Raw genomic sequence first — 23,295 nt, 5'->3', positions numbered from 1 at the left:
GGCACCCCTACCTGCCCCCCAGTCTGTACTACCCGGCACCCCTACCTGCCCCCCAGTCTGTACCCCCCGGCACCCCTACCTGCCCCCGTACCCCGGCAACCCCTACCTGCCCCCCAGTCTGTACTCCCGGCACCCCTACCTGCCCCCAGTCTGTAACCCGCCCCCACCCGCCCCCTCAGTCTGTACTCCCGGCACCCCTACCTGCCCCCCCCGGCCCCCTACCTGCCCCCAGTCTGTACTCCCGCACCCCTACCTGCCCCCCAGTCTGTACCCCCGGCACCCCTACCTGCCCCCAGTCTGTACCCCCGGCACCCCTACCTGCCCCCAGTCCACCCCTACCTGCCCCCCAGTCTGTACCCCCGGCACCCTACTGCCCCCAGTCTGCCCCCCCGCACCCCTACCTGCCCCCCAGTCTGTACTCCCGGCACCCCTACCTGCCCCCAGTCTGTACCCCCGGCACCCCTACCTGCCCCCCAGTCTGTACCCGGCACCCCTACCTGCCCCCCGGCACCCCTACCTTGCCCCCAGTCTGTACCCCCGGCACCCTACCTGCCCCCCCGCCACCCTACCTGCCCCCCGCCCCCCGGCACCCTACCTGCCCCCCCCGGCACCCCTACCTGCCCCCCAGTCTGTACTCCCGGCACCCCTACCTGCCCCCCCGCACCCCTACCTGCCCCCAGTCTGTACCCCCGGCACCCCTACCTGCCCCCCCCGGCACCCCTACCTGCCCCCAGTCTGTACTCCCGGCACCCCTACCTGCCCCCAGTCTGTACCCCGGCACCCCTACCTGCCCCCCAGTCTGTACTCCCGGCACCCCTACCTGCCCCCCAGTCTGTACTCCCGGCACCCCTACCTGCCCCCCAGTCTGTACCCCGGCACTCCCCCCTACCTGCCCCCGCCCCTACCCCGGCACCCCTACCTGCCCCCAGTCTGTACTCCCGGCACCCCTACCTGCCCCTAGTCAAACCCCCCCCCGGCACCCCTACCTGCCCCCAGTCTGTACCCCCGGCACCCCTACCTGCCCCCCGGCACCCACTACCTGCCCCCGGCACCCCTACCTGCCCCCCAGGTCTGTACCCCGGCACCCCTACCTGCCCCCCGGCACCCCTACCTGCCCCCCAGTCTGCCCCGCACCCCTACCCCCGGCACCCCTACCTGCCCGTCTGTACCCCCGGCACCCCTACCTGCCCCCCAGTCTGTCACCTACCTGCCCCCCACCCCTACCTGCCCCCCAGTCTGTACCCCCGGCACCCCTACCTGCCCCCCCGGCACCCCTCTGCCCCCCAGTCTGTACTCCCGGCACCCCTACCTGCCCCCCAGTCTGTACCCCCGCACCCCTACCTGCCCCCCAGTCTGTACCCTCACCGCACCCCTACCTGCCCCCCAGTCTGTACTCCCGGCACCCCTACCTGCCCCCCAGTCTGTACTCCCGGCACCCCTACCTGCCCATCTGTACCCCGGGCACCCCTACCTGCCCCCCCCGGCACCCCTACCTGCCCCCCGTCTGTACTCCCGGCACCCCTACCTGCCCCCCAGTCTGTACCCCCGGCACCCCTACCTGCCCCCCAGTCTGTACTCCCGGCACCCCTACCTGCCCCCCAGCTGTACTCCCGGCACCCCTACCTCCCCCAGGTCTGTACTCCCGGCACCCCTACCTGCCCCCAGTCTGTACTTCCCGGCACCCTTACCCGCCCTCCAGTCTGTACTCCCGGCCTACCTGGCCCCCCCCCCCCCCCCGGCACCCCTACCTGGCCCCCCAGTCTGTACTCCCGGCACCCCTACCTGCCCCCCAGTCTGTACCCCCGGCACCCCTACCTGCCCCCAGTCTGTACCCCCGGCACCCCTACCTGCCCCCCGGCACCCCTACCTGCCCCCCAGTCTGTACCCCCGGCACCCCTACCTGCCCCCCCGGCACCCTACCTGCCCCCCAGTCTGCCCCCCCGGCACCCCTACCTGCCCCCCCCGGCACCCCTACCTGCCCCCCAGTCTGTACTCCCGGCACCCCTACCTGCCCCCCATCTGTACTCCCGGCACCCCTACCTGCCCCCCCGGCACCCTACTGCCCCCCCGCACCCCACCTGCCCCCCCAGTCTGTACCCCCGGCACCCTACCTGCCCCCCCGGCACCCCTACCTGGCCCCCCAGTCTGTACTCCCGGCACCCCTACCTGCCCCCCAGTCTGTACCCCCGGCACCCCTACCTGCCCCCCAGTCTGTACTCCCGGCACCCCTACCTGCCCCCCAGTCTGTACTCCCGGCACCCCTACCTGCCCCCGTCTGTACTCCCGGCACCCCTACCCGCCCCCCAGTCTGTACTCCCGGCACCCCTACCTGCCCCCCCCCCCCCCCCCCGGACCCTACCTGCCCCCCAGTCTGTATCCGGCACCCCTACCTGCCCCCCAGTCTGCTACCCCCGGCACCCCTACCTGCCCCCCAGTCTGTACCCCGGGCACCCCTACCTGCCCCCCCGGCACCCTACCTGCCCCCAGTCTGTACCCCCGGGCACCCTACCTGCCCCCCGGCACCCCTACCTGCCCCCAGTCTGCCCCCCGGCACCCCTACCTTGCCCCCCCGGCACCCCTACCTGCCCCCCAGTCTGTACTCCCGGCACCCCTACCTGCCCCCCAGTCTGTACTCCCGGCACCCCTACCTGCCCCCCGGGCAACCCCTACCTGCCCCCCAGTCTGTTACCCCGGCACCCCTACCTGCCCCCCGGCACCCCTACCTGCCCCCAGTCTGTACTCCCGGCACCCCTCCTCCCCCAGTCTGTACCCCCGGCACCCCTACCTGCCCCAGTCTGTACTCCGGCACCCCTACCTGCCCCCCAGTCTGTACTCCCGGCACCCACCTGCCCCCCAGTCTGTACTCCCGGCACCCCTACCCGCCCCCCCCAGTCTGTACTCCCGGCACCCCTACCTGTCCCCCCCCCCCCCCCCGGCCCCCCTACCTGCCCCCCAGTCTGTACCCCCGGCACCCCTACCTTGCCCCCCCAGTCTGTACTCCCGGCACCCCTACCCGCCCCCAGTCTGTACTCCCGGCACCCCTACCCGCCCCCGTTCTGTACCCCGGCCACCCCTACCTGCCCCCCCCCCGGCACCCCTACCTGCCCCCCAGTCTGTACCCCCGCACCCCTACCTGCCCCCCAGTCTGTACTCCCGGCACCCCTACCTGGCCCCCCCGGCACCCCTACCTGCCCCCCCGGCACCCCTACTGCCCCCCAGTCTGTACCCCGGCACCCCTACCTGCCCCCAGTCGTACCCGGCACCCCTACCTGCCCCCCCCCCCCCCGGCACCCCTACCTGCCCCAGTCTGTACCCCCGCCACCCTACCTGCCCCCAGTCTGTACCCCGGCACCCCTACCCTTGTCCCCCCCCCCCCCCCCGGCACCCCTACCTGCCCCCCAGTCTGTACCCCGGCACCCTACCTGCCCCAGTCTGTACCCCGGCACCCCTACTGGCCCCCCAGTCTGTACCCCCGCACCCCTACCTGCCCCCCAGTCTGTACCCCCGGCACCCCTACCTGCCCCCCAGTCTGTACCCCCGCACCCCTACCTGCCCCCAGTCTGTACCCCCGGCACCCCTACCTTGCCCCCCCCCCCCCGGCACCCTACCTGCCCCCCAGTCTGTACCCGGCACCCCTACCTGCCCCCCCCGGCACCCCTACCTGCCCCCATCTTGTACCCCGCACCCCTACCTGCCCCCCCGGCACCCCTACCTGGCCCCCCAGTCTGTACCCCGGCACCCCTACCTTGCCCCCCGGCACCCCTACCTGCCCCCCAGTCTGTACTCCCGGCACCCCTACCTGCCCCCCCCGGCACCCCTACCGCCCCCCCGGCACCCTACCCGCCCCCCAGTTCGTACCCCCGGCACCCCTACCCGCCCCCCAGTCTGTACCCCGCGCACCCCTACCTGCAGCCCGGTACAGACTATTGCCCCCCAGCCCGCGTTAAACTATTGCCCCGCAGCCCCGGTTACAGACTATTGCCCCCAGCCCCGGTACAGACTATTGCCCCCAGCCCCGGTACAGACTATTGCCCCCCAGCCCCGGTACAGACTATTGCCCCGCAGCCCCCGGTACAGACTATTGCCCCGCAGCCCCGGTACAGACTATGCCCCCCAGCCCCGGTACAGACTATTGCCCCCAGCCCCGGTACAGACTATGCCCCAGCCCCGGTACAGACTATTGCCCCCCAGCCCCGGTACAGACTATTGCCCCCAGCCCCGGTACAGACTATTGCCCCGCAGCCCCGGTACAGACTATTGCCCCCAGCCCCGGTACAGACTATTGCCCCCCAGGCCCCGGGTACAGACTATTGCCCCCAGCCCCGGTACAGACTATTGCCCCCCAGCCCCGGTACAGACTATTGCCCCGCAGCCCCGGTACAGACTATTGCCCCCCAGCCCGGTACAGACTATTGCCCCCCAGCCCCGGTACAGACTATTGCCCCGCAGCCCCGGTACAGACTATTGCCCCCAGCCCCGGTTACAGACTATTGCCCCGCAGCCCCGGTACAGACTATTGCCCCGCAGCCCCGGTACAGACTATGCCCCCAGCCCCGGTACAGATATTTGCCCCCAGCCCCGGTACAGACTATTAGCCCCCAGCCCGGTACAGACTATTGCCCCAGCCCCGGTACAGGACTATTGCCCCCAGCCCCGGTACAGACTATTGCCCCCCAGCCCCGGTACAGACTATTGCCCCCCAGCCCCGGTACAGACTATTGCCCCGCAGCCCCGGTACAGACTATTGCCCCCAGCCGGTACTTACACTGATTCGGTCCCTGACACAAGAGGCGATGCTGTTGGGAACCAGCCCTCCAGGCTTAAGACTTTAAACCGGTGTGTGTCGCGGTGCCGTGTGGGAAATGTAGTTTATTAACGCATTGATCTTATACAGTGAGGGGAGCCGAGACACTGCTATCCCAAGAGCCTTTGCGCCATAAGCAATGACAGATCCCGGGCCATGTGAAGTTCGGCGAGCTGATTGGGCACCACCATCGTATGAGGATGGGCTCCGGTTACCAGAGCCAATCACATGGTAGCGTGCCATTCTGTCTGCCCGCCCACTGCCACCCATTATGCGCTGAATCACAGCAGGGCTGGTCTGTGTTAATACAATGTGCCCCATGACCTGCAGCTTCCAATCCCTGTCTGCTGTGTAGCGTCAGCTCTGTGGCCTAGGGGCTTTCTTATCATTGGCTTTTGTATTATGGTGGGATACAGTCCCCGCCCCCTTGTGTCCCCCATAAACAACTGTAATACTGTCACTTGCCTGTGCCCCCTTACAGTAAGGAACCCCTTCCTATGCTGATGGTGAGATCCCCTTTCCTCCCCACCCCCAATGTATCACTCATTCCCCCTCTCTGGGTAGGGAATCCCATAACCTGACTGCCCGTACAGTAAGGAACCCCTTCCTATGCTGATGGTGAGATCCCCTTTCCTCCCCACCCCAATGTATCACTCTTCCCCTCTCTGGTAGGGAATCCTAACCTGACTGCCCTTACAGTAAGGAACTCCTTCCTATGCTGATGGTGAGATCCCCTTTCCTCCCCACCCCCAATGTATCACTCATTCCCCCTCTCTGGGTAGGGAAACCCATAACCTGACTGCCCTTACAGTAAGGAACCCCTTCCTATGCTGATGGTGAGATCCTTTCCCCCCCACCCCCAATGTATCACTCATTCCCCTCTCTGGGTAGGGAACCCCATAACTGACTGCTCTTACAGTAAGGAACCCCTTCCTATACTGATGGTGAGATCCCCTTTCCTCCCCACCCCCAATGTATCACTCATTCCCCCTCCCTGGGTAGGGAACCCATAACCTGACTGCCCTTTAACAGTAAGGAACCCCTTCCTATGCTGATTGTTGAGATCCCCTTTCCCCCCCACCCCCAATGTATCACTCATTCCCCCTCTCTGGGTAGGGAACCCCATAACCTGACTGCCCTTACAGTAAGGAACCCTTCCTATGCTGATGGTGAGATTCCCCTTTCCTCCCCACCCCCAATGAATCACTCATTTCCCCCTCTCTGGGTAGGGAATCCCATAACCTGACTGCCCTTACAGTAAGGAACCCCTTCCTATGCTGATGGTGAGATCCCCTTTCCTCCCCACCCCCAATGTATCACACATTCCCCCTCTCTTGGTAGGGAACACCATAACCTGACTGCCCTTACAGTAAGGAACCCCTTCCTATGCTGATGGTGAGATCCCCTTCCCTCCCCACCCCCAATGTATCACTCATTCCCCCTCTCTGGGTAGGGAACCCCATAACCTGACTGCCCTTACAGTTAAGGGTGAACCCCTTCCTATGCTGATGGTGAGATCCCCTTTCCCCCCAACCCCCAAGTATCACTCATCCCCCTCTACTGGTAGGAATCCCCATAACCTGACTGCCCTTACAGTAAGGAACCCCTTCCTATGCTGATGGTTGAACTTTTCCACATTTTGTCACATTACAGCCACAAACATGAATCCATTTTATTGGAATTCCACGGGAAAGCCCAATACAAAGTGGGGTACACGGGAGAGCCCAATACAAAGTGGGGTACACGGGAAAGCCCAATACAAAGTGGGGTACATGGGAGAGACCAATACAAAGTGGGGTACATGGGAGAGACCAATACAAAGTGGGGTACACGGGAGAGACCAATACAAAGTGGGGTACACGGGAAAGCCCAATACAAAGTGGGGTACACGGGAAAAGCCAATACAAAGTGGGGTACACGGGAGAGACCAATACAAAGTGGGGTACACGGGAAAGCCCAATACAAAGTGGCAGGTACACGGGAAAGCCCAATACAAGTGGGGTACACGGGAAAGCCCAATACAAAGTGGGGTACACGGGAGAGACCAATACAAAGTGGGGTACACGGGAAAGCCCAATACAAAGTGGGGTACACGGGAGAGACCAATACAAAGTGGGGTACACGGGAAAGCCCAATACAAAGTGGGGTACATGGGAAAGCCCAATACAAAGTGGGGTACACGGGAAAGCCCAATACAAAGTGGGGTACACGGGAAAGCCCAACAAAGTGGGGTACACGTGAAAGACCAATACAAAGTGGGGTACACGGGAAAGCCCAATACAAAGTGGTACACGGGAGAGACCAATACAAAGTGGGGACCGGAAAGCCCAATACAAAGTGGGGTACACGGGAAAGCCCAATACAAAGTGGGGTACACGGGAAAGCCCAATACAAAGTGGGGTGTGCGTAATTATTCAGCCCCCTTGGGTCTGAGTGCAGTCAGTTGCCCATAGACATTGCCTGATGAGTGCTAATGACTAAATAGAGTGCCCCTGTGTGTAATCTAATGTCAGTACAAATACAGCTGCTCTGTGACGGCCTCAGAGGTTGCTAAGGGAATATTGGGAGCAACAACACCATGAAGCCCAAAGAACCCACCATCCCCACTGTCACATATGGGGGGCAGCATCATGCTCTGGGGGGGCTTCAGCAGGGACAGGGAAGCTGCTCAGAGTTGATGGGAAGATGGATGGAGCCAAATACAGGGCAATCTTGGAAGAAAACCTCTTGGAGTCTGCAAAAGACTTGAGACTGGGGCGGAGGTTCCCCTTCCAGCAGGGCAACGACCCTAAACATAAAGCCAGGGCAACAATGGGTTAAACTGGGGCGTACCCAGTTGGGGAGGGACAAAGATTTGGGGTTCCCCTGGGTCGGTACCGGTTGGGGAGGGATTTGGGGTTCCCCTGGGTCGGTACCAGTTGGGGTGGGGTTGGGTCCCCGGGTCCCGGTACCGGTTGGGGAGGGATTTGGGGTTCCCCTGGCGTCTCGGGGTACGGTTGGGAGGGTTTGGGGTTCCCCATGGGTCGGTACCGGTTGGGGAGGGGTTTGGGGTTCCCCTGGGTCGGGTACGTTGGGAGGGATTTTGGGGTCCCCTGGTCGGTACCGGTTGGGGGAGGCGGATTTGGGGTTCCCCTGGGTCGGGGTACCGGTTGGGGAGGGGTTTGGGGTTCCCTGGGTCCGTACCGTTGGGTGGGGTTTGGGTGACATCAAGGGTTCCCCCTGGGTCGGTACCGGTGGGGAGGGGTTTGAGTATCCCCTGTCGAAAGGTCCGGTGGGGGAAGGGGTTGTGGGTTCCCCTGGTCGTACCGGTTGGGGGAGGGTTTGGGTTCCCCTGGTCGGTACCGGTTGGGGAGGGGTTTGGGGTTCCCCCTGGGTCGGTACCGGTTGGGAGGGTTTGGGGGTCCCCTGGGTCAGGTACGGTGGAGGGGTTGTGGTTTCCCCTGGGTCGGTACCGGTTGGGAGGGGTTTGGGGTTCCCCTGGTCGGTACCGGTTGGGGAGGGGTGGGGGTCCCCTGGGTCGGTTACCGGTTGGGAGGATTTGGGGTTCCCTTGGGTCTGGTTACCGGTTGGGGGGGTTTGGGGTTCCCCTGGTCGGTACCGGTTTGGGGAGGGGTTTGGGGTCCCCTGGTCGCGTACCGGTTGGGGAGGGATTTTGGTTCCCCTGGGTCGGGTACGGTTGGGAGGGTTTGGGGTTCCCCTGGTGTCGATGAGGTACCGGTTGGGGAGCGGATTTGGGGTTTCCCCTGGGTCGTACCGCGTTGGGGAGGATTTGGGGTTTCCCCTGGGTCACTAGGTACCGGTTGAGGGAGGGATTTGGGGTTCCCCTGGGTTCTGGCAATCGGGCGCAGTACGTGATACCGGTTGGGGAGGGGTTCCCCTGGGTCTAGTACGGTCGGGGAGGATTTGGGGTTCCCCTGTGGGTCGGTACCGGTAGGGGAGCGGTTTGGGTTCCCTGGGTCTTGGTACCGGTCGGGGAGGGGTTTGGGGTCACCCTGGGTCGACGCGTCGGGGAGGGTTTGGGGTTCCCTGGCGTCTGGTACCGTCGGGGAGGGGTTGGGGTCTCCCCTGTGGTCGGTACCGCGTCGGGAGGGGTTCCCTGGGTCGGTACCAAGTCGGGAGGGTTTGGGTTTCCCCTGGGTCGGGACCGGTCGGGAGGGGTTCCCCTGGTCGTACCGGTCGGGGAGGGGTGGGGTTCCCTGGGTCGGGTACCGTCGGGAGGGGTTTGGGTTTCCCCTGGGCTTCGGTACCGGTCGGGAGGGTTTGGTGTTCCCCGGGTCGGTACCGGTCGGGAGGGTTTGGGGTTCCCTGGGTCGGGTTACCGGTCGGGGAGGTGTGGGGTTCCCCTGGGTCGGTAACCGGTCGGGATGAGGGGTTTGGGGTTTCCCCTGGGTCAAAGGTACCGGTCGGAGGGTTTGGGGTTCCCTGGGTCGGTACCGGTCGGAGGGGTTGGGGTTCCCCCCTGGGTCGGTACCGGCGGGGAGGGGTTGGGGTTCCCTGGGCGGTACCGGTCGGGGAGGGGTTTGGGGTTCCCCTGGGTCGGTACCGGTCGGGGAGGGGTTTGGGGTTCCCCTGGGTCGGTACCGGTTGGGGAGGGGTTTGGGGTTCCCCTGGGTCGGTACCGGTTGGGGAGGGGTTTGGGGTTCCCCTGGGTCGGTACCGGTCGGGGAGGGGTTGGGTTCCCCTGGGTCAGTACCGTCGGTGAGGTTTGGGTTCCCCTGGGTCGCTGTTACCGGTCGAGGGGTTTGGTTCCCTGGCGTCAGGGTACCGGTCGGGGAGGGTTTGGGGTTCCCTGGGTCGGTAACCGGTCGCGGTGGGGTTTGGGGTTCCCCTGGGTCGGTTACCGGTCGGGTCGGGGGGGTTTGGGGTTCCCCTGGGTCGGTACCGGTTGGGGAGGGGTTTGGGGTTCCCCTGGGTCGGTACCGGTTGGGGAGGGGTTTGGGGTTCCCCTGGGTCGGTACCGGTTGGGGAGGGGTTTGGGGTTCCCCTGGGTCGGTACCGGTTGGGGAGGGGTTTGGGGTTCCCCTGGGTCGGTACCGGTTGGGGAGGGATTTGGGGTTCCCCTGGGTCGGTACCGGTTGAGGAGGGATTTGGGGTTCCCTGGGTCGCGGTCCGGTTGGGGCAGGACAGATTTGGTCGCGGTACCGGTTGGGGAGGGATTTGGGGTTCCCCTGGTCGGTTACCGGTTGGGAGGGGTTGGGGTCCCTGGGTCATGGGTACCGGTTCCCCTGGGTCGGTACCGGTGGGGAGGGGTTTGGGGTTCCCCTGGGTCGCCGGTACCGGTTGGGAGGGATTGGGGTTCCCCTGGGTCGGTGTACCGGTTGAGAGGGATTTGGGGTTCCCCTGGTCCGGTACCGGTTGGGGAGGGACAGGATTTTGGCGCTGGGTACCGGTTGGGGAGGGGTTTGGGGTTCCCCTGGGTCGGTACCGGTTGGCGGAGGGTTTGGGGTTCCCCTGGGTCACGGTCCCTGGTCGGTTACCGGTTGGGGAGGGGTTTGGGGTTCCCCTGGGTCGGTACCGGTTGGGGAGGGGTTTGGGGTTCCCCTGGGTCGGTACCGGTTGGGGAGGGGTTTGGGGTTCCCCTGGGTCGGTACCGGTCGGGGAGGGGTTCCCCTGGTCGTACCGGTCGGGAGGGGTTTGGGGTTCCCCTGGTCGGATACCGGTCGGGGAGGGGTTTGGGGTTCCCCTGGGGTCCGGTACGGTCGGGGAGGGTTTTGGGGTTCCCTGGTCAGGTACCGGTCGGGTGGGGGTTTGGGGTCCCCTGGGTCGGTTACCGGTCGGGAGGGGTTTGGGTTCCCCTGGGTCGGTACCGTTCGGGAGGGGTTTGGGGTTCCCCTGGGTCGGTACCGGTTGGGAGGCGGTTTGGGGTCCCTGGGTCGGGTACCGGTTGGGAGGGGTTTGGGGTTCCCCTGGGTCGGTACCGGTTGGGGAGGGGTTTGGGGTTCCCTGGGTCAGGGTACGGTTGGGAGGATTTTGGGGTTCCCCTGGGTCAGGGTACCGGTTGGGAGGGATTTGGGGTTCCCCTGGGTCGGAAGGGTACGTTTGAGGGATTTGGGGTTCCCCTGGGTCGTACCCGGTTGGGAGGGACAGGATTTGGGTCGGTACCGGTTGGGGGAGGGATTTGGGTTCCCCTGGGTCGGTACGGTTGGGGAGGGGTTGGGGGTTCCCCTGGGTCGGTACCGGTTGGGGAGGGGTTTGGGTTCCCCTGGTCGGTACGGTTGGGAGGGGTTTGGGGTTCCCCTGGGTCGGTACCGCGTTGGGAGGGATTTGGGTTCCCTGGGTAAGCGGGGTACCGGTTGAGGAGGGATTTGGGGTTCCCCTGGGTCGGTACCGGTTGGGGAGGGACAGGGATTTGGGTCGGTACCGGTTGGGGAGGGGTTTGGGGTTCCCCTGGGTCGGTACCGGTTGGGGAGGGGTTTGGGGTTCCCCTGGGTCGGTACCGGTTGGGGAGGGATTTGGGGTTAATAAGAAATGACAGCAGACTATAGTGCCAGGGGCGGGGCCTAAAGCTTGTCCATTCATTGGTTCCATACTGTCATTTAAGAAAACTTTAACCAATCAGAATGTACTGAGATTGTTGCATTCAGTCTCGCATTTCCCATCAGCCCCAGCTAGCGCTTCCGGTTAGGGATTACTTTACTACTTTACCGGGCAGAACCCCAGTTTCCTTCAGGGGAGTCTCTAAACACACAAATTACTTACCAAAAATCCCGCCTCCAGCCAATCACCGTCCTGCCTCATTAGCCCCACCCCCTGTATCTGGGGCACAGGAGCGAATGGGAACTGACGGCGTGAAACACGTGATTGGGGCAGGGGCGGGACTGCGGTAGGCCTTCCGATGTGAACGGGTCGAAATTTACGCTGATTGGCTGAATTGATGGGTGCGGCCAGGCCTATGGTGACGTCATACATAGAGGTGCGGCCTAAGAGTAAGAAATACCAGAGTTGGGCGGGACAATATGAAGGACTGGCGGCTCCGTGGGATGTGACAGAAATGTGGGAGGGGCCGAAAGGTGAGGGAACAAAATACGTGTGATAAAGTGGGCGGGGCATTTTGTAGAAAGGAAGGGTGGGGGGGAAGTGGCGCCATTAGGGCGTGGCTAGGCGATACTCAGGTAACGGGTTCGGTGTTCCCTTGCGTGTCCTGCTGGGAGGGGCCCTCGCAATGCATTCTGGGGCTACTGTATAGGCGGGACTGTTCTGTCAGGTACCGGGGGCATCTCTGTGTATGTATAACTTTATTTATAAAGCGCCACAAGGGGACACAGCGCTGTACAAACCTACAATATACACAGTTACACACAGGGAGTAAGTGCCATGGGGTATGGGGTACAGTGGGAGGTCCCTGCCCCTAGAGCTTACAGTCTGAGTGGGTAACATACAGGCACAAACTGCAAGGAAAGAGGCACCGGCATTTGCCCGACCCCCCAGATTGCCCGACCCCCCCAGATTGCCGTAACTCCCAGATTGCCCTTACCCCCAGATTGCCCTTACCCCCAGATTGCCCGACCCCCCCGATTGCCCCGACCCCCCCGATTGCCCGACCCCCCCAGATTGCCCTTACCCCCCCCAGATTGGCCCGACCCCCCCCAGATTGCCCGACCCCCCAGATTGCCAGAACCCTCCGATTGCCCTTACCATATCTGGTTACTTTATGGCCTGTAGGAGATCAGATTCTATAGACTGGAAGCTTTGAAGCCATTTTTCAAAAAATTCACAAATTGTGATAAAACCCAATAAGTTTAGGAAAGCATTGCGACTTGGTAGTTTGGAGCAGACAGACAGTTCTACCTATTCTGGATTCCCCACAATCTGTTCTTTCCAAAAATGTATCATTTTCTGGGATAAACTTTCTGTTAGTGGGAGTTTTGGCCTTGAAATCTAAAGTCTGCAGCTTTCTGGCCGGGAGTTTGTGGCCTATACACGTGGCCTATACACGTGGGAATTCCCCATAAACCTATATGTGTTTGGTATTGGCACCATCAGCAGGGATAGGACTTATCCAATCAGTTGGATTTTTGTTTCTAGTACAGGTATAGGACCCGTTATCCACAATGCTTGGGGCCAAGGGTATTCCGGATAAGGGGTCTTTCTGTAATTTGGCTCTCCATACCTTAAGTCTACTAAAATATCTATAAAACATGAAATAAACCCAATAGGGCTGTTCTGCCCCAATAAGGGGTAATTATATCTTAGTTGGGATCAAGTACAGGTACTGTTTTATTATTACAGAGAAAAGGGAATCATTTAACCATTAAATAAACCCAATAGGGCTGTTCTGCCCCCAATAAGGGGCAATTATATCTTAGTTGGGATCAAGTACAGGTACTGTTTTATTATTACAGAGAAAAGGGAAATCCATTTTAAAATTCTGAATTATTTGATTAAAATTGAGTGTATGGGAGATGGGCATTCCATAATTCGGAGCTTTCTGGATAACAGGTTTCCGGATAAGGGATCCCATACCTGTATATGTGTTTATATTATGGAAATTTAGATTTTTTTTTTTTAATGTTTAGACATTTAGAAGCCTATATCTTGTTACAGAATTGGAATTACAGAAAAATTCTACCATATTATGAAAGCTTAGGTTGTCCTGAAAAAAACAATGTATAGTTTTCCTGGGTAAACTAAAAGTCCCCCCCCAAGGAAAGGCCCCTAAATGGAAAGAGCGCAAAATGTTCACAAACTGTCTGGCAATACACGTTCCGCTTTGACCAAAATGGCTGGCAGTAACAGGGTTAAACAGCCCCCCTAGTTATATAGGGCTTGGGGCAAGCAGCAGGCTGTACCCCTGAGTGTTTCAGTTCAGTCGGTAGATACACCAACCGCCAATATGTAGAAGACAAGATTACGAAAAAACATACTACAAGTGGGAGGAGGAAGGATAGCGCATCGGTAAGGTGCCTGCCTCACACCGATGGGCCCCACCGATGGGCCCTGAGTTCGATTGCCGCCTGGGAGCCTTGCTTCCATCAAATTGCACCAATGAGTCTCAGTGCTGATACCTACCCACTGGGCCCCCTTACCTTGTGACCCTGGACAGAGTCACTTAACCTCATAATGTCCCGGCAATGATGGCGTCTAGAAATGGCAAAACATTGCTGTCCTTTTAATTACTGGCTACATTCACATTTCCCCACAAATCCTCTTTTTTTTGCATTTCAAGGGCGGCTCATGATTTATGATGCCGGCTATTAAATTGTCCCTGTCACAGTGTCTATGGCAGCTGGAAGCAAACAGCCCCCCCCCAGCCCAATAAATAGTGACTGTCTGTGGCACCTTACAGCCCCCCTGGCATTCCCAGTACCCAGAGGCACAAACAGCCCCCCCCCCCAGCCCAATAAATAGTGACTGTCTGTGCACCTTACAGCCCCCCCGGCATTCCCAGTACCAGAGGCACAAACAGCCCCCCCCCCAGCCCAATAAATAGTGACTGTCTGTGGCACCTTACAGCCCCCCCCTGGCATTCCAGTACCCAGAGGCACAAACAGCCCCCCCCCAGCCCAATAAATAGTGACTGTCTGTGGCACCTTACAGCCCCCCCGGCATTCCCAGTACCCAGAGGCACAAACAGCCCCCCAGCCCAATAAATAGTGACTGTCTGTGGCACCTTACAGCCCCCCTGCATTCCCAGTACCCAGAGGCACAAAACAGCCCCCCCCAGCCCAATAAATAGTGACTGTCTGTGGCACCTTACAGCCCCCCTGGCATTCCCAGTACCCAGAGGCACAAACAGCCCCCCCAGCCCAATAAATAGTGGACTGTCTGTGGCACCTTACAGCCCCCCTGGCATTCCCAGTACCCAGAGGCACAAACAGCCCCCCCCCCCAGCCCAATAAAATAGTGACTGTCTGTGGCACCTTACAGCCCCCCCTGGCATTCCCAGTACCCAGAGGCACAAAACAGCCCCCCCAGCCCAATAAATAGTGACTGTCTGTGGCACCTTACAGCCCCCCCCTCCCAGTGCCCTGAGTGCCTCAGTGTTACCCATGGTGAATTCTCATTCTCCCCCCTCCCATGTATAGTGAGCAGCTCGTGGCCCTCCTCCCCTCAGCTTGTCACTGTTTAACCAGGCCAGGAACTGTCCTACACAGCAGTCCGTCACGTACAGTCACACCCAGCAGCACCATGGAGGCACCGGCAGGTACTAGGGAACTGGGACAGGCTCCGCCAGGGCCTGTTTGGATCTAATCATTGGGAACCAATGGCTGCACAATATCAGGACAGGCTCAGGCAGGGGTGGGTTTGGATCTAATGATGGGGAACCAATGGCTGCACAGTATCAGGGACAGGCTCAGGCAGGGGGGGTTGTACCTAATGATGGGGAACCAATGGCTGCACAGTATCAGGGACAGGCTCAGGCAGGGGGGGTTGTACCTAATGATGGGGAACCAATGGCTGCACAGTATCAGGACAGGCTTCAGGCAGGGGGGGGGGGGGTTGTACCCAATGTAGGGGAACCAATGGCTGCACAGTATCAGGGACAGGCTCAGGCAGGGGGGTTTTGTACCTAATGTAGGGGAACCAATGGCTGCACAGTATCAGGGACAGGCTCAGGCAGGGGGGGGTTTGTACCTTATGTAGGGGAAGCAATGGCTGCACAGTATCAGGGGCAGGCTCAGGCAGGGGGGGTTTGTACCTTATGTAGGGAAGCAATGGCTGCACAGTATCAGGGGGCAGGCTCAGGCAGGGGGGGGTCTGTACCTAATGTAGGGGAACAGATGGCTGCACAGTATCAGGGGCAGGCTCAGCAGGGCGGGTTGTACTAAATGTAGGGGAAGCAATGCTGCACAGTATCAGGGACAGGCTCAGGCAGGGGGGGGGGTTGTACCTAATGTAGGGAACCAATGGCTGCACAGTATCAGGGACAGGCTCAGGCAGGGCGGGGTTTGTACCTAATGTAGGGGAACCAATGGCTTGCACAGTATCAGGAACAGGCTCAGGCAGGGCGGGGTTGTACCTAATGTAGGGGAAGCAATGGGCTGCACAGTATCAGGACAGGCTCAGGCAGGGGGGGGTTGTACCTAATGTAGGGGAAGCAATGGCTGCACAGTATCAGGACAGGCTCAGGCAGGGCGGGGTTTGTACCTAATGTAGGGGAACCAATGGCTGCACAGTATCAGGGACAGGCTCAGGCAGGGGGTGGTCTGTACCTAATGTAGGGGAACCAATGGCTGCACAGTATCAGGGGACAGGCTCAGGCAGGGGGTGGTCTGTACCCTAATGTAGGGGAAACCAATGGCTGCACAGTATCAGGGGGCAGGCTCAGGCAGGGGGTGGTCTGTACCTTAATGTAGGGGAACCAATGGCTGCACAGTATCAGGGGCAGGCTCAGGCAGGGGGGGTCTGTACTAATGTAGGGGAACCAATGGGCTGCACAGTATTCAGGGACAGGCTCAGGCAGGGCTGGGTCTGTACCTAATGTAGGGGAACCAATGGCTGCACAGTATCAGGACAGGCTCAGGCAGGGGGGTTTGTACCTAATGTAGGGGAACCAATGGCTGCACAGTATCAGGGACAGGCTCAGGCAGGGCTGGGTCTGTACCTAATGTAGGGGAACCAATGGGCTGCACAGTATCAGGGACAGGCTCAGGCAGGGGGGGTTTGTACCTAATGTAGGGGAACCAATGGCTGCACAGTATCAGGGACAGGCTCAGGCAGGGGTGGGTCTGTACCTAATGTAGGGGAACCAATGGCTGCACAGTATCAGGGACAGGCTCAGGCAGGGGGGGGTTTGTACCTAATGTTGGGGAAGCAATGGCTGCACAGTATCAGGGACAGGCTCAGGCAGGGGGGGGTTTGTACCTAATGTTGGGGAAGCAATGGCTGCACAGTATCAGGGACAGGCTCAGGCAGGGGGGGGGTTGTACCTAATGTAGGGGAACCAATGGCTGCACAGTATCAGGGACAGGCTCAGGCAGGGGGGTTTGTACCTAATGTAGGGGAAGCAATGGCTGCACAGTATCAGGACAGGCTCGGGCAGGGGGGGTTTGTATCTTGTGATGGGAACCAATGAGCTGTGCCCTACACACAGTGAGACGCCCATCAGCCAACATGGCGCAGCTGGCACAAGACCTGGGACCGGCCTTCTTCCAGCGGCAGCAGCTGAACGCTTCAATGGCCGACACCTTCCTGGAACATATGTGCCTGTTGGACATCGACTCCGAGCCCATAACGGCCAGGAACACCAGCATTGTCTGCACCATAGGTAAGCGGCCCGCTGGGGGCTCATCATGGGGCCCTTGGGGGGGCTGCACTGTTTGATATATCCGGTCATGTGACGGATGGGTACTGTTCAGGCTTGATCTATCTTGGCGATCTGCTGCCATCTTGCCCTACTCTCCCTACTTTATGCTATCTCCATTTGCCCCTCCTGCCACCATTTTGTCTTTCGCTCACCATCTTGGTCATCTGCTGCCATCTTGCCCTACTCTCCCTACTTTGTGCTATCTCCATTTGCCCCTCCTGTCACCATTTTGTCTTTCGCTCACCATCTTGGTCATCTGCTGCCATCTTGCCCTACTCTCCCTACTTTATGCTATCTCCATTTGCCCCTCCTGCCACCATTTTGTCTTTCTCTCACCATCTTGGTCATCTGCTGCCATCTTGCCCTACTCTCCCTACTTTATGCTATCTCCATTTGCCCCTCCTGCCACCATTTTGTCTTTCTCTCACCATCTTGGTCATCTGCTGCCATCTTGCCCTACTCTCCCTACTTTGTGCTATCTCCATTTGCCCCTTCTGCCACCATTTTGTCTTTCGCTCACCATCTTGGTCATCTGCTGCCATCTTGCCCTACTCTCCCTACTTTATGCTATCTCCATTTGCCCCTCCTGCCACCCTTTTGTCTTTCTCTCACCATCTTGGCCAGTTGGTGCCATCTTGCCTTATGCTCCATCTTGGTGTTACTGTTGCCCTTTAAACATGCTATAATGACAACCCCCCAGCTCTCCAACCCTTACATACAACCTCTGCTCTGTGTGATGTCTCTGTGATCTGGGCCTTGGGCAGTTGGCGTATGTGCGCCCCCTACAGACCACTTTGTGTGTAACCCAGGCCCTGCCTCGCGCTCTGTGGAGATGCTGAAGGAGATGATAAAGGCTGGAATGAACATCGCTCGGCTGAACTTCTCTCACGGGAGCCACGAGGTGAATCCTGGAAGAAAAAAGGGCAATAGGGAGGGCTCTTGGGGGCTGTATTTGCAGTAGGAAGGAGTTTCGGGGGTTGATTATCAATATGGCCGGGGATTATTAGTGGTCTCCGTGGTAGCTGGGAGGTATGCTAGAGGGTTATGTGGGGATTATGGAATGCTGGAGGCTTACTTGAGGGACCTGTAATGGAAAGGAAGGGTTTCGATGGAGGCAAGGGCATCTTGGGCCGGGAACCTAAGGATGGGGCTGGGGGGCAGACTTTGTAGGAAAGAATTGTATTTAAGTTGGGCATGTAACCCTGGCCCTCTGTCCCTTCCACAGTACCACGCTGGGTCTATTCAGAATATCCGGGATGCCACCGAGAGCTTTGCCTCTAATCCCACGCACTACCGGCCTGTGGCTATCGCTCTAGACACCAAGGGGCCAGAAATCCGCACTGGGGTCATCAAGACGGTGAGTGTGGGGGGGTCTAAATGCCGAACAGAAGGAAAGGCTAATCCATGAGTGATGTGGTGGAAATATGCTGTTTGCTTTAAAGGGTAACCCACCCTGCCATTCCTGCATGAGGTTTCCCTTTCTCTACTGTGGTGTTATGCTGGAGGAACATGGTGGGATCATGTAACCCCCCAACACCTCACTGTGCAGTTGGCCTAGACCTTGTTTAGCACAGGAACTAATACAGCTTGGGCCTGTCAACAGCCAAAAGGAAGAGTTGGCATTTTTGGTTATGGTTCAAAAAGGGGAAGGGTTGTTAGTGTTTGAAAGTGTATGGATAGACCTGTTTTGGTGGGTTTTGGAGAAGATGAAGGGTTGGGCCTAAATGTATGGGATTCTGAGAAGATAATGGGCCATACTTTGGTGGGGTTTGGAGAAAGTAAACGGTTGGGCATGTTTGGATGGGATTCTGAGAAGTTGATGGGCTGTACTTTGGTGGGGTTTGGAGAAAGTAAACGGTTGGGCATGTTTGGATGGGGTTCTGAGAAGTTGATGGGCTATGCTTTGGTGGGGTGTGGAGAAAGTAAAGGGTTAGGCATGTTTGGATGGGGTTCCGAGAAGCTGATGGGCTATACTTTGTATGGTTTGGCTATACTTTTGGACAGGGTTGAGCATGCTTGGATGGGGTTCCGAGAAGATGATGGGCCATACTTTGGTGGGGTTTAGAGAAGTTGAAGGGATGGGTGTATTTTTGTAGGGTGCATAGATCCAGAAGGGTTGCACATACTTGTGCGGTATCTGTAGAAGCTTAAGGGTCGGACATGCTTGTGTGACTGTTAGAGAAGTGAAAGGTTTGGGTAGAGCAGAAGGTAGTAGTGTTTAGAAAAGGTGAATAGTTAGCAATAACTAATTATAACCATGGTTAGAATGTAGAAACCCCAGAATCCTTGTGGCTAGCAGTCAGGGCTAATGAGCAAGTTGTATTAGTCCTTTTGCTAACTAGTCTAAGGGGTCCTAACTAACCCAAAAAGAATTCTGTGCATCAGAATGTCACCCATAACCTGAATGTATAGGGTCAGGGCCACCCTAAACCCTTCTTCCCCCAGTGTATTCTCTCACTTCCCAGAATTCTATGAGCTTCTGTTTCTTCTCTGTCTCTCAGGGAGAGAATGCAGAGGTGGAGTTGGCTAAAGGCTCAGTCGTGAAAGTGACTACTGATGAGTCCTTCAAGGATAAGTGTGATGAGCAGACCCTGTGGGTGGACTATAAGAACATCAGTAAAGTTGTGAAGGTCGGGGGCAGGATTTTTGTGGACGATGGACTGATTTCTCTGCTGGTCAAAGAGATTGGTGAGTCTGGAGGGAAAGGCATTGGGATTTGGAGATGATGATTTGGATTCCAAGAAGAAGATGATGGGCTGTACTTGTGTGGTATTTAGCCAAGATGTAGTCGGAAGCAATTTTGGGTACCTTGGAGTCAGTCGACTCCAACTCCGGATACATTTACATTGTAATGAAAAAATATGTTCCAGTGTCCTCTTTCCCAAATAATGAAGTGCCTCTCTGCTGTAAGGTTAAAGCCCGGTGTGTAGTTGTGTCACTAGTGTCCAACAGAGCTGTCGGAACCCAAACTTGAGCAGTGTCCTCAGTCGTGACTATGAGGGTTTTCATTCATCCAGGTCATGGTGTTTGTAGTAGAAGTAAATCTAGAGCAACTGGACTTGCTGAGAAATCACTGAGACGTTTCTCTCCTCATCCGAGCAGCTTCTTCAGTTCAGTACGGGAAGTCCTCTCCATATAAACTCTTCCACCCATCCAGTCACAGTGGGGCAATGTCACTATGCAAGGAGGTGACAACTGACTGGTACGGGAAGTCCTCTCCATATAAACTCTTCCACCCATCCAGTCACAGTGGGACAATGTCACTATGCAGGGAGGTGACAACTGACTGGTATCGGAAGTCCTCTCCGTATAAACGTTTATATGCCAAGGACTTCCCATACCAGTTGGTTGAAATGAAGAAGCTGCTCGGATGAGGAGCAAAACGTCTTCAGTGATTACTCTGCAAGTCCAGTTGCTCTAGATTTACTTCTTTCATATTGGCAGCGCCAGGCTTGGGTGGCCAATAGGGTAGCGCGCCTGATTCCTAGGCAAGTAGTTCTTTGGTTTGTTCCCAAAAGCACCAAACACTTTATATAGCATTTAATATTGCTGGGCTTTGGTGGAATTATAAGATGATGGTGGGCAATAATTAGGTAGTGCTTGGGGGAGATTTAGGGTTGGGCATAGTGTTGGTAGGGTTTGGAGGGGTTGCATAGACAAGCATGTGTTGGGTGGGGTTACAAGAAGATGAGGGAGGGCAATAATTACATAGTGCTTGGGGGAGTTTTAGGGTTGGGCATAGTGTTGGTAGGGTTTGGATAAATTGAAGGGATGGTTGTTTTGGATGATATTCCAAGAAGAAGATGGTGGGTCAGTACTCGGAGCAGATAAATACTTGGCCGTTTGCAGACAGGGTTTAGCAACAATGAAGGGTTGGCCATGGACGTTTTTTCCATTTTGAACAGTTGGGAGGGATCTGGAATGGATTTTGAAGGATGATGTAGGAATGTGTGGGCGGGACTTAGAGAGGTTGAGTATCTAGGTCTCTCTAGAAATGATAGCAACCATTTTATTTCATGAGCAGGGCCTGACTACTGCATGACTGAAGTGGAGAATGGGGGTAACCTGTGCAGTAAGAAAGGGGTGAACTTGCCCGGGGCCCAGGTGGACCTTCCTGCCCTGTCGGAGAGGGATTGCCTGGACTTGCAGTTTGGCATTGAGCAGGGCGTAGACATGGTGTTTGCCTCGTTCATTCGCAAGGCGCAGGACGTACACGCCATTCGCCAGAAACTGGGAGAGAAGGGTGGCAATATTCGCATCATCAGCAAGATAGAGAATCATGAGGGGGTCAAGAGGTAACGGCCTCCATGCTCTTTTCTGCGGCCTACTGACTAGACTCCACTTTGGCCTGGGCTCCCTGCAAGGTTTCTATCTTCTGGGTGGTGCTCTTCCATGCCCCTCCCTCTGGCTATTCCTTTGCTTGTGCGTCGCTCTCTCTCGCTACCCCTCGCCCCTTCCTCCCTTGGTTCCTCACATGACCTCCCTCTGCAGGTTCGATGAGATTCTGGAGGCCAGTGATGGCATCATGGTGGCCCGGGGGGACCTTGGCATCGAAATCCCAGCAGAGAAAGTTTTCTTGGCCCAGAAAATGATGATTGGTCGTTGCAACAGAGCAGGGAAGCCAGTCATCTGTGCCACACAGGTGACTCCTCCTCCATTTTTACTTCTGCTCCCAACATGCATCACTTATTCTCTGTACCCGACTCATCTCAGACTTGCCCCATATCTGGGGTTACACCCTCACCCCCTGTTCACTACACAAGCCTCCAGTGTGCATGACCCTTGTGTTCAATTACTGCTGTAGATGTTGGAGAGTATGATCAAGAAGCCCCGCCCCACCCGTGCCGAGAGCAGTGACGTAGCCAACGCTGTGCTGGATGGAGCCGACTGTATCATGTTGTCTGGAGAGACCGCCAAGGGCCTGTACCCGCTGGAGTCTGTACACATGCAGCACGCGGTGAGGGGGCCCAACTGGTTTGACTGGTCTGGGCTATGGGGATCTGGCCTCTCGTTTCCCAGCATTGCAGTGGGACACTGTTCCTTTAAATTGGGCTCTGGCCTGCGTGGCCCTTGCCTTTTGGCTCTAGTCTCGTGCCCTGCTCCATCGGGGCAAATCTCATTGCTGAATGCTATCCCAATGCTAGACCACGCCATAGGACCTTTATTGGCCATAGGACCTTTATTGGCCATAGGACCTTTATTGGCCATAGGACCTTTATTGGCCATAGGACCTTTATTGGCCATAGGACCTTTATTGGCCATAGGACCTTTGTGGCCATTGTGAGAGTGGTGCCAAAAGACAAGGGCCACACAGGCTAGAGCCATTCTAAAGGAACAGTGTGCAACACTCTCTGCCTCTGTAACCTAGGAGCACCCTAAATGCCCTAGTGCATTAAGCCAGTATGGGGGTGCTGGAAGAGTAGGGAGTTGTTCTAGGAATGAGCCCTGGGGCATTTAGGTAAGAGCCGTGGGGTGACAGTCTGTCTCCTTGCAGATTGCCCGAGAAGCCGAGGCGGCTATCTACAACCAGCAGCTGTTTGAGGAGCTGCGACGGGTGACCCCGCTGACCCAGGACCCCACGGAGGTGACTGCCATCGGGGCTGTAGAGGCCTCGTTTAAATGCTGTGCCGGAGCCATCATCGTCCTGACCACATCTGGCCGGTAAGTGTCCCTCAGGGCATTGCCATCTTGCCCCGTTGGTACTTCTGAGATTAACCCCTCCCTCTTTTTTTTCTCTGTAAGGTCGGCTCAGCACCTTTCTCGTTACCGCCCTCGCGCTCCCATCATTGCGGTGACGCGTAACGCCCAGGTGGCGCGCCAGGCTCATCTCAACCGTGGGGTCTTTCCCGTCCTGTACCGCGAGGCGCAGCAGGAAGCCTGGGCCGACGACGTGGATCGCAGGGTGCAGTTTGGCATTTCAATCGGTGAGTGTAGTAGCCCGAGGGCCGCCCTTGTGGAGCTGCCAGTTGCCCCTGCCTTCATTTATGCGCATGTTTTGGCTCCTCCCCCTGCAGGGAAAGTCCGCGGGTTCCTGAGCAAAGATGACATTGTGATCATTGTGACCGGCTGGAGGCCCGGCTCTGGCTTCACCAATATCATGCAGGTGGTGAGAGTGCCGTAGGGGTCATAGCCCACCTACCCATGGGGGGGTATTCCCTGTACGAGGGGGGGCTTCCCTGCCCCCCATACCCAGAATTCCCTTTCTCTGCTTCACATTCCATATTAAACATCTGCCAAAGCTTCA

The 23,295-nt window shown here is 58.2% G+C and overlaps 2 protein-coding genes across 10 annotated transcripts in view; one reads left to right on the top strand and one right to left on the bottom strand.

Annotated features, from left to right (window-relative positions):
- The window catches only part of fdps (farnesyl diphosphate synthase), a 19,383-nt gene extending 7,655 nt beyond the window's left edge, over positions 1 to 11,728 (bottom strand). Inside the window, exon 1 of one of the 3 annotated variants that reach the window (XM_031890428.1) lies at positions 11,504 to 11,728. In XM_031890428.1, coding sequence (XP_031746288.1) covers positions 11,504 to 11,713 — 210 coding nt within the window. In that variant the 5' untranslated portion in view covers positions 11,714 to 11,728. Of the gene's footprint in view, positions 1 to 4,765; positions 4,932 to 11,503 lie in introns of those variants that run through there. The other 2 variants (XM_031890434.1, XM_031890432.1) reach the window with 2 other exon arrangements.
- pklr (pyruvate kinase L/R) lies at positions 11,682 to 23,295 on the top strand. Of its 7 annotated transcripts, none has more exons than XM_031891140.1 (11): positions 11,682 to 11,730; positions 16,839 to 17,012; positions 17,861 to 17,952; positions 18,277 to 18,408; positions 19,553 to 19,739; positions 21,076 to 21,346; positions 21,543 to 21,693; positions 21,856 to 22,008; positions 22,546 to 22,712; positions 22,794 to 22,975; positions 23,066 to 23,295. In XM_031891140.1, the coding sequence occupies exons 1-11, from the start codon at positions 11,697 to 11,699 to the stop codon at positions 23,170 to 23,172; spliced, it is 1,650 nt and encodes a 549-aa protein (XP_031747000.1). In that variant the 5' UTR covers positions 11,682 to 11,696; the 3' UTR covers positions 23,173 to 23,295. The 7 variants fall into 7 exon arrangements, with proteins under 7 accessions (XP_031747000.1, XP_031747005.1, XP_031747001.1 ...); XM_031891145.1 differs by having other exon boundaries at positions 11,695 to 11,717; XM_031891141.1 differs by lacking the exon at positions 11,682 to 11,730 and adding an exon at positions 11,781 to 11,814.

The sequence above is a fragment of the Xenopus tropicalis genome, chromosome 8, assembly GCF_000004195.4.
Source record: "Xenopus tropicalis strain Nigerian chromosome 8, UCB_Xtro_10.0, whole genome shotgun sequence".
Lineage (NCBI taxonomy): Eukaryota > Metazoa > Chordata > Amphibia > Anura > Pipidae > Xenopus > Xenopus tropicalis.
Note: the sequence above shows the minus strand (reverse complement) of the source record. Positions and strands in the feature narration are given on the sequence as shown.

Excerpts from the sequence above, each read along its gene's own strand:
- pklr (XM_031891140.1), top strand. The coding sequence starts at position 11,697 with ATGGTGACGTCATACATAGAGGTGCGGCCTAAGA. Across the intron at positions 19,740-21,075 it reads TCTGCTGGTCAAAGAGATTG|GGCCTGACTACTGCATGACT; the intron begins GTGAGTCTGGAG and ends TTTCATGAGCAG. Across the intron at positions 22,976-23,065 it reads GCAGTTTGGCATTTCAATCG|GGAAAGTCCGCGGGTTCCTG; the intron begins GTGAGTGTAGTA and ends CTCCCCCTGCAG.